This window comes from Micropterus dolomieu, linkage group LG04 (assembly GCF_021292245.1).
Source record: "Micropterus dolomieu isolate WLL.071019.BEF.003 ecotype Adirondacks linkage group LG04, ASM2129224v1, whole genome shotgun sequence".
Classification (NCBI taxonomy): domain Eukaryota; kingdom Metazoa; phylum Chordata; class Actinopteri; order Centrarchiformes; family Centrarchidae; genus Micropterus; species Micropterus dolomieu.
Window position 1 is genome coordinate 1,035,657 of NC_060153.1, and position 10,293 is coordinate 1,045,949.

At 39.8% G+C, this 10,293-nt stretch overlaps 1 protein-coding gene across 4 annotated transcripts in view; it reads right to left on the bottom strand.

The window, feature by feature from the left end:
• Positions 1 to 10,293, bottom strand: part of LOC123969108 (voltage-dependent T-type calcium channel subunit alpha-1I-like) — a 232,829-nt gene that overhangs the window by 25,788 nt on the left and 196,748 nt on the right. For 3 of the 4 annotated variants that reach the window (XM_046046199.1, XM_046046198.1, XM_046046200.1), the window contains 2 exons: positions 7,939 to 8,060; positions 6,440 to 6,889 (listed from right to left, as the gene is read on the bottom strand). In XM_046046199.1, the coding sequence (XP_045902155.1) occupies positions 6,440 to 6,889; positions 7,939 to 8,060 (572 nt within the window). Of the gene's footprint in view, positions 1 to 6,043; positions 6,185 to 6,439; positions 6,890 to 7,938; positions 8,061 to 10,293 lie in introns of those variants that run through there. The other variant, XM_046046201.1, reaches the window with a different exon arrangement.

Consider the following 10,293-nt stretch of genomic DNA (forward strand, 5'->3'; position numbering starts at 1 on the left):
TTGTGGGATGCACATCCAGGGCACGAAGCTCCCGTTCCACCACATCCCAAAGATGCTCTATTGGGTTGAGATCTGGTGACTGTGGGGGCCATTTTAGTACAGTGAACTCATTGTCATGTTCAAGAAACCAATTTGAAATGATTCGAGCTTTGTGACATGGTGCATTATCCTGCTGGAAGTAGCCATCAGAGGATGGGTACATGGTGGCCATAAAGGGATGGACATGGTCAGAAACAATGTTCAGGTAGGTCGTGGCATTTAAACGATGCCCAATTGGCACTAAGGGGCCTAAAGTGTGCCAAGAAAACATCCCCCACACCATTACACCACCACCACCAGCCTGCACAGTGGTAACAAGGCATGATGGATCCATGCTCTCATTCTGTTTACGCCAAATTCTGACTCTACCATCTGAATGTCTCAACAGAAATCGAGACTCATCAGACCAGGCAACATTTTTCCAGTCTTCAACTGTCCAATATTGGTGAGCTCTTGCAAATTGTAGCCTCTTTTTCCTATTTGTAGTGGAGATGAGTGGTACCCGGTGGGGTCTTCTGCTGTTGTAGCCCATCCGCCTCAAGGTTGTGCGTGTTGTGGCTTCACAAATGCTTTGCTGCATACCTCGGTTGTAACGAGTGGTTATTTCAGTCAAAGTTGCTCTTCTATCAGCTTGAATCAGTCGGCCCATTCTCCTCTGACCTCTAGCATCAACAAGGCATTTTCGCCCACAGGACTGCCGCATACTGGATGTTTTTCCCTTTTCACACCATTCTTTGTAAACCCTAGAAATGGTTGTGCGTGAAAATCCCAGTAACTGAGCAGATTGTGAAACAGACCGGCCCCTCAGGCACCAACAACCATGCCACGCTCAAAATTGCTTAAATCACCTTTCTTTCCCATTCTGACATTCAGTTTCAGTTCAGTTCAGGAGATTGTCTTGACCAGGACCACACCCCTAAATGCATTGAAGCGACTGCCATGTGATTGGTTGATTAGATAATTGCATTAATGAGAAATTGAACAGGTGTTCCTAATAATCCTTTAGGTGAGTGTATATAAATATGAATATATTGACAAAATATAGAACATAAAAGAATAACGAAAGTGGTTGTTTATGGGAGATTTATCCTAAAGGGAATTTCAGCAGCTCATTGTTTTGTTTTTCTCAACCCACAACTTGTTCAGTGTCATCACTCTCTTGAACTCATTCGCAGCAGAAGAGTTAGCAACTAGATGGTGAACATAGCGGAGCATTTAGCAGCTAAAGAGCCAGATATTTCCCGCAGGAATTGGTGAAAAAAAACAGAGCTAAAAGCACAGACTGAATTGATGAATGCTAATGTTACTCTTTGTCTGCTTCTGGTGTGTCAATAAATAAAGAAATTTGTGACATCAACTTAAAGGCGAAAAAAAATTGTTCCAATGCCAATCCTCAGCTCCTTCTACTTCAACTAATCAGTGTTTGTGTTTACGGGGTCATTTCTAATGAGCCATCCTGCAGTTTACATGGCACCGCGGTCACCTGCCCAAACACATTTAATTTAAGTAGTAAACACTCCACCGTTGACTCATTTGGTGCAAACACACCTTTAGTCACTCCCCACAATCATCCAGTCCCCCCATGCAATCATGCATCAAGGCAGTCGGTCACTCAATGACTCAAACACTGTCACTCATTCATTCAGCCACTTGCTCATTTACTTGCAGCAGCAATCACTTAGTCACTCGTTCTCCGCTCATTTTCTCTCTCTCTCCTAATGTTGCTCTCCATTTTTATTTCCTATTTGTTCTAGTTTTCCCTCTCTCAATTTCTTGATTTCACTTGTTTCCCCCACCTTCCCTTTGTTTATGCCGGTGTTTGTTTGTTTGTTTTCTTATGTTCTTTCTTTCTGCCTCAGCAAGCGTACTTCTAAAAATACCTGTTCTCATTTGCAGGTGCTATAATTTTATGCGAGTGTGATTATAAATACAGCTTGTACTGACTTGCTGTTTCAGATGCAGCAATCAGTGAGCTGAAGAATGAGAGCCACCACCGCCACTGCCCCCGCTCAGGGTATTTTTAGAATGGTGGAGACAGCGGCGATTTAATATCTTTGCATGTGTGTGTGTGTGCACATTGGTCCCCTGCAGAAGTTTTTGTGTTGTGTATGTGTGTGTTTTAGCATACTGGTATGCATGTGTTCCATCAACACCTTGTAGGTGCAGTGGTATTTCATGAATGAAAGCAACTCCAGATGTTGTGCAGTACCAAGTGATGCTGCAGATGGAGTCAGTGAAGTCTTGAAATAACCAAGATGAACATGTCAATCATTCATTGTTTAGTTTAGTGTCATTATAGGCTCACAGCCTTTTTATACATTGGGCCTCATGCATAAACATTTTTGTATTCTTATCCTAAACCTTTTTTCTGTGAGGCTTTTTTGTACCTTGGTCTGTGGTACCATGGTACAATATGGTAATGCAGTGTTCCAAGTCAGACTCACCAAACTCTCTGAACCGCACACACAAAACATAATTTGTTTGTTATAACCAGATGGATGTCACCTCTTCATAAAGAATTCTGTGTCATGAGATTTGATCTTTTGCATAATCACTGCTCCTAAATTGCTATATAAGGCAACATGTTCCGCTTATTCACAATTGTTTTTTTAACAAAGATTTAAAAGAAGAATTTCACACCTCAAAGCCTTAAGTTCTGCTTTTGGAAATAAGCAGAAGGAAACATAACAGATTTATCAGTGTCAGTGGTGGTATGGGGGGGACCCGAAACAATTAGAAAATATTATTACAGAGACCAACATATACATATAAACACATATAAAGCAAAGTGGTCCATGACTTGATGGCAGGAGTTTGAGGGGGCATGACATTGAATCTTATCTTTATATGCCTATATACATTAGCTGGTGATAATGCACTGTCTAGTACAGTGGAGGATGTTCCTCCTGACAGCATGGGCGTAAATTTCATCTAACAGTTGGGGGGGACATTAAACATAAAATTTCTCAAGAGCAATTTTTGAAGGGGACACAAATAATACAGCCAAATTTGTACTTATAGGATACATGTCCACATAGGGAAGTCTTACTACTATTTTTCTGGCCAACAACACAAAGCAATAGTTAAAAATGACCTAGGTTCATAGGTTTTTTAATATTTTATTTTATATATTATGTATTTTACTGCAGAAAGCCAAGTAATCTGCCACTTCAAAATCATACTGAGCAAAACCCAACACAACAGTAGATCACGGTATTAGCCTAATATCAGTTCATGCACTGGCTTATTGCCGTGTTAGTCGTAGTAAGATATAGAGAGATTACATTTTTCCTGACGAGTCCAATTACTGATTTTTAAAGGTCTGACCTGCGGATTCTGATTTTGGCCAATTAAGATTTTCTTTCTTTCTAAGAACTATAACTGACAGAATACACAAACATCTTTGTAACTTTTCTTTATTGGAAAAATATTTTTTTATTAGGATCTACATCAGCACCAGTATGTTGGCTATTCTCACTGTGGTCCATTCGATTGTAAGGTCATCATGAAACATTAATTATTAAATAACATTCACATTTTCACTATAAGGAGCTGTTTTGTACAAATAATAAATTGCAGTTCCCATTTTTTACTATATTTTAATAGAAAATATTTGAAAGAATACAATATCCTATTTCTAATCTCACCATTTTAATTCTACTTAATTCTCCACCTTACTTTTGTGTTTAATCACAAACCTCTCTCTCTCCCTCTGCCTGTATCTGTCTGCTCTGAATTTATTTGTCAGCAGTTTTTGAAGACAACTGGCGTTTTGTATTTTTCCGCGTGTGGAGGAGGCTTGTTGTTAATTACCGATACAGCCACCGTGGTATAAATGACATCGTCACCAACAGCTGTGTTCACTGTTGCTTTACCTGGTCCCTGCTTTAAAATATCCATCGTTGTCTTCTAAGGTGATACAAGAACACGTCTCTTTCTGTGTGTTTCTCTGCAGATATAAATAGTGAGCGTTGTGTCTTCTTCACTCTAGTGAATAAATTTGTGTGTGGCTGTGACATGAGGTTACTGTCTGTGCTGCTGTGCACACATGTGAAACACGGCGCAGCATGTTTGTAATGTTCAATGTGACCGGCAGAAAATTGCATATTTGACACTGCTCGGCCCTGGTCACTGGTCATTGCTGAGTAAGCTGAAAACCAGCCTATTTCAGTCCCAAGCCAATCAATCAGTGCATCTCTAGCTGTAGAAGGTGACTTACTATCAAACAAGCTAGGTAATGTTATAATAACACAGTGGGCTCATAGGAAAAACATCAGTTATCATAATATTTTGTCATGATTAATGTATTAATGACTCAGCATCATCTGTATTAAAGACGAAATAATCAGTTCATCTGATGTTTAAAGTGAATAAAAGAGCCCTGCCAGCCTACTTAACATTACTGCAGTTCCACAACTACTGAAGGATTCAAACTTGTTTTCTCCCACCAAGAGGGAAAGGCAGTTGAGCAAACAACTGTGAGGGAAGGAAGAAATGTTTCTAAACACTTTTATTGCCCTGTTTGCATTTGTATTGTTTTATTACTTACACAATTATTCTAAGTATGTATCATTATATTATTTAATGGTTTGTTTGTTTTTTTCGCGATTTCCGCCTATGCCTGACAGTAAAGACACTGAGGCAGATTTGTTTTTAACTACTGACCTGTAGTAAAAGAAGAAAAAATAAGCCAAAATAATGACCAAAATATTATTTTTGTAATTTTTTTGGTAATTTTAGTTATGCATTTTCCACTGATTTCTGTTACACAGGCATTCTGTTTATGACTCGACCGGTCTGGATCACTCGTGAATTCTGAACCAAAGAAAATTGGCGAATGGCATGAATTATCTTAAATCACTGATCAAAAATCTTTTTCCGGGTGGTTCTCGCATGAGACCCAATGTTTTGTTACCGGTCTGCAACTAATGATTATTTTTCTTTTTGAATAATCAGTGAACAGTTTGGTCTACAAGATATCAGAAAATACCAATCACAAGTTCTGGGAACACAAACTGACCTCTGCAAATTGCTTGTTTGTCTAACTAGCAGTTAAATAAACAAACAGCAAAACTGCAAATCCACACATTTGAGAAGCATAAACCATTCAATAGTTGCCATTATTTAATCAATCTCGTTGTTGATTAATTTTTAGTTGATTGACTTAGTAGTTAGATTAATCATTTCAGCACTCAGTGGCTGGAAGGTTCCACACTCTTCGTGAGACAGCACTATCTGTTGTTACCTAAAAATAACACCTCTCAGACTGTGACTGTCACTGAAGTGGTACTGCACTGTAACTCGTGAAATGCATCAGTGCAGTCAGTGATTAGATAAGTGCCTTTGTGATTATATGGTTGAATGTGATCCTGAATGACTGATGACTCATCTGCCTGGCATTGCCATTTGAATCCAGAAAGAATGTAATGCTGCAGTGAGTATGTAGTTAAGAAGACTCAGAGCCTATGAGCTCTTCACTCATGATCCCACATGATTAGCTTATGGGGAGAACTGGCCATGAAGTGGGATGTAACCACATGTTTCAGTATTGTATACGAAAATGGGATATACTGTTGGATTCAAATGTTGTTCTGTTTTGTCAATGCTGTGCATAATTTTAAAGCCTGAATATTTTTGCTTTCTAACAGATGTCTATATTCAAATGAATGCAGGCATCTGTTGATGACCCAGTAAGAACTGATTTGGTGATTTGCAGGCAAAAAAAATCAACATCCTGGTTAATGCCAGGCTAAATTTAAGTTGAAAAGGTTTTCTGTGACATCAAAGTTATATGTCACAGTTGCTTCAACAGCTTTTATTTCAATGTGAAATCCTAACAATCATTCTAATGGTTATATATATAACATTGACACCTAAATAAACTTTCACCTTTCAGTCAAAATTTCCCCAGTTTAACCTCTTTTTTAATCTCCTTTTAGAGGATCATCATACTGATAATGTATAACTAAACATGTGAAATGTTTGCAGTACAAGCATACTGGTACTCGTATTCTGTTAAGTACAGATACGTACTGTAATGCATGATAAAAAAAGAAAACATAAAAAAAGTATAATTATGTCACAAATACATCAAATTAGATAGGCAAGTATGGAGGTTAAATGTCTGCTCTTGTATGTGGCTCCACTGAAAAAGAAAATAAGGTGAAGGTATAGTAACAATCAAATACCAATAAAAGTAATTTTATTATTTTTTCCCCCCAAAACGATCTGCATGAGTAGGGAAGGTTAAAGGGTTCAAATAAAATGTTTAGTTTTTCTATGTAATTACTGCAATTTGTATGTTGCTGACATGCAGAAACAAACCTGAGAGCACTAAAAGAAGAAGTGGGGCTGCATCAACAGTAATTATTCTTTGTACTGTATTATTGTGTCCACTTACCTGAGTAGGAGAGAAGAGCCGACATCGATGGTGTGTGTGTCCCTCATGAGCTGCACCGCCTCCTCCTCCATCTCGTAGCGGCGCCATCACCACGCCACTTGGACCCCCAACTGTCCCCGCTGTAATTGCACCAGACACTCCTCCGCCCACGCTGGCCCCGGTTGCAGCTCCGCCCGTGGCACCAGCGATGGCACTGATGCCCCCCATCATGCAGCATAGGCCTCCCTGAGCTAGCTCCAGCTCAATCTCGGCGTCCATCTCGGCGTCCTCCTGCGCCTCCTTGTTGGAATCGTCCAGATGCTTCATGAGCACGGCCACCACCACGTTTATCAGAACGAACTGAGCTGTGAGCACGAAGGACACGAAATACATCGGGGAGATGACCTGTAGTCCAGCGTGGCACCCGTAGTCGCTGCCCGGACCGTCTGGCGGGCACTCCCTCAGTGTGTCCTGGTGGGTGGTGGGGTATCGTGAGTCAGATAGAAGAAGAACAGGTGGGTGGACAAAATAGGAGAAGAGCAAGATTTCAGAGAGAAAAACAGAAAGGGGAAACAGGAGAAGGTGAAGGGAAGGACATGGAGAAGATCAGTTAGTTGAAGAGTTTATAGTAAGAGAAGAGACTCTGTTGATGAAACAAATTTTCATCAGAGATTAAAGGGGCCCTGGGGTAGTAAAGTAAAACAAATCATGATTACAATGTTGTCCATTCAGAGTACCAGAGTTGAGAAAGATTTCAGTGTGTTCTTCATAAGAATCAGAATAATATTTTAAGGGAACAATCTAATCAATACTGCCTTTATGTTCCATAAAAGACATTTTATTGAACATCAGAATTTGTGATGTCTGTGACAAAGTCAAAACTTCACAAGCCGGATTGCTGAAATCTCGAGGCCTGATACATTTTTCTGTCTGTCTTCCTATCGTCACTTAAGAGCCTAATCGGCACTGATTAAATTTCTCTCAGAAATGAGCTGTGATAAATTTTTAAGAGCTCAAGGTACTTGGGTATGATTGGAGAGGGATACTTGACTGAACTGACATATGACACAATGAAGAAGGGAGTCAAATACTCCGATTTTGCGAGTGTACTATGAATTTGACTCCTTATTCACCCATGGAAGATTTTGTTGAGTGCACATTGACTATTCCAACACCATCGTTGCTTAAGGACATGCTCGTTACTCATTTCCCCCACCTAAATATCATGCTGGAATCTGAACTGAAGATGCTCAATTATAATTCTGCTGCTCGGAGTCTGTGCTGAGATTGGAGTAACATAGGTTTGGGCAACTCAAAAAATAGAAAAATATATAGAGCTGCTTTCTGCTTGACCCTCATCTCAGAAAAATGTGTACTGTCACTACTATAGGAGATAAGGTGACAGTGAGGAAAATGAAAACCGATCAGCTTAGTCGATTACATAGCCCAGTCCATAATGACAAATGTCAAGAGATAAGTGTGATATGAAATCATTCTAATGCAACTATAAACTGAAGTACCTTCATGATGCCATTCCAGTTGTCACCAGTGGAAACCTGGAAGAGTGTGAGGAAGGCCATTCCAAAGTTTTCAAAGGTGGCGTGTCGGCTCATTCCTTCACAAGGGTAGTCAGCGTTACACACTGGGAGAAGATGTGATGACAGAAAAAGGGAAAGAAAGGGTTTATAGAGTGAAGCCTTGGTAACTTTTATGGAGCTTATCTGAGAGATTACAACTTGGAATTGGTTTCTTTTGTGAGAATTGTTGCAAAAAAGTTTGCTTTGTTTTATCTTTGTGCTTGTGACTGTTCACTGCTGAATTAGAAATGAGTTTGGATCTCGCAAACAAAATTCACTTAAAGGAAAAAAGGACTGGAGCAGACTGTTTTGCCATTATATCTTATTTTGAGTTAAAATTAGACAAAGACATATGGCAAAAAACATATACAGTCAACCAAGACAGGTGTATTTGTCACTGGATGGTAGGTTGAACTGGAATTCAAACATATTGGATAATGAATCCAAGAATGAGAGTTGCCACAGCCAGTGTCCTAGTGCCACATATGACAAAAGTCAAAAAGACTCACCACAGTTCTTGTAACCTGTCATCCAGTCAGTTTAAAGATATTGGTGTATAAGAGGAATGTAAAGGATCCTAAATCAAGTAGTGTGACTTTTTTCAGAAGAAACTAAAATATTTGTCAACAACCGAAATGATGGCTAGACGGCGACAATGTCCTTAGACACTGACTGTGACTACATTAACATGCAATATTGTTGACGAAAAATGACAAGACTAAAATGTAATTCATATAATAAAAATCAAATAAATAAATAAAAATAAAATATCTCTTTCTTTTTGTCAGTATAATGAGTAGACAAACAGGATTTCAAATCCAGTGAGGCGGACAAAATAACAGAGTGCCTAATTATATTGGACAGCAGACAATGTGGTTATACGATTTTTGGAAAAAACACTATGAACTTGAAGCGGCATATCAAGGCTAACCGCCGGAACTGAGGTAAATTAATGTCTCCTTTGCAATAAAAATGAGAACAAAGCTAACTTTCAAATTTTACAAAACATATGTGAGATGAGGGAAATAAAGACTAAAATGATATGTATCTCTATTTTGGTTAGAGCAGATAGACCAAAATGCTAATCGAAATTATACTAATGAGTTAGAAAAGACTAAAATGATGGTTTAATGACTAAAACTCTTGATAAAAAAATAGTAAACAGTGGACTCAATATGACAAAAACTAAAAAGGACATTTGACACAGGACTAGACTAAGACTAAATTTTTAAATGGCTGACAAAATTAACACTGAAATCAAGCCCCTGTAACCTTTACTAAGCATATAGGACTTGTCTACACGATTATTTGTCATTCATTTTCATTCTGGTGTTTATTACCCTTAACTATTTGGCTAATGGGTTGTAATTTCACATTGTCTGTTTTGACGTTTGTCAGTTCCTTCATTTTAACATTCAGGAATAGAGTTGCACAAAACTATTTTAAAGCTCCATTCCATCTGTTTGTTTAGCAGGTTTTGTCCAGGATGTATCACTATAAGAGTGCAACAAGTAAAAAATCTTGAGAAAAGGTTACTCATGAAGAAAGGGATTAACGATACACATCTAATACTGATTGGCTAAAGAAACGTTGAGGTGGTGGACATAGATTCTTACAAAATGATACCGTAGAGAGCTTTCCTGTATTTGACAATTCATAGAAAAACGTCTCGGGTAACGTATGTAACCCTTGTTCCCCGAGAAGGGGAACGAGACACTGCGTCGGTGACGACACTATGGGAACGCCTCTGGGCGTGGCAGGGCTGAACTATGAATGAAACTACTCCAATTCTATTGGTGTTACTAGAACGGTAGTGTGTGACGGCGTAACCGGAGGCGGACCGACGCAGTGTCTCGTTCCCCTTCTCAGGGAACAAGGGTTACATACGTAACCTGAGACGTTCCCCTTCGAGGGAACTCGAACTGCGTCGGTGACGACACTATGGGAACGAGATACCCACTTGCCCCCAGTGTGCAGAACTGATGGCACGACTAGGAGGAGAGCGCAGAAGGAAGGTCCAGACTGTAAAACCGGATAAAAGTGTGGGGGGTGGCCCAGCCAGCCGCGTCAAATCCTGGAGTGAAGCCGCCATGCCTCAAGTAGAGTGCGCCCTTATGGCCATAGGTGAAGGCAAGCCGCGCACCTGATAGGCCAGGGAAATAGTCTGAACGATCCAGTTGCTGATGGTGTGTTTAGAAGCGGGGAGCCCAGCCTTGGGGGACCCGAAACACACCAGCAACTGGTCTGCTTTCCTCCACCGGGAAGACCTCAGAGTGTAAATACTCAGTGCTCTGACAG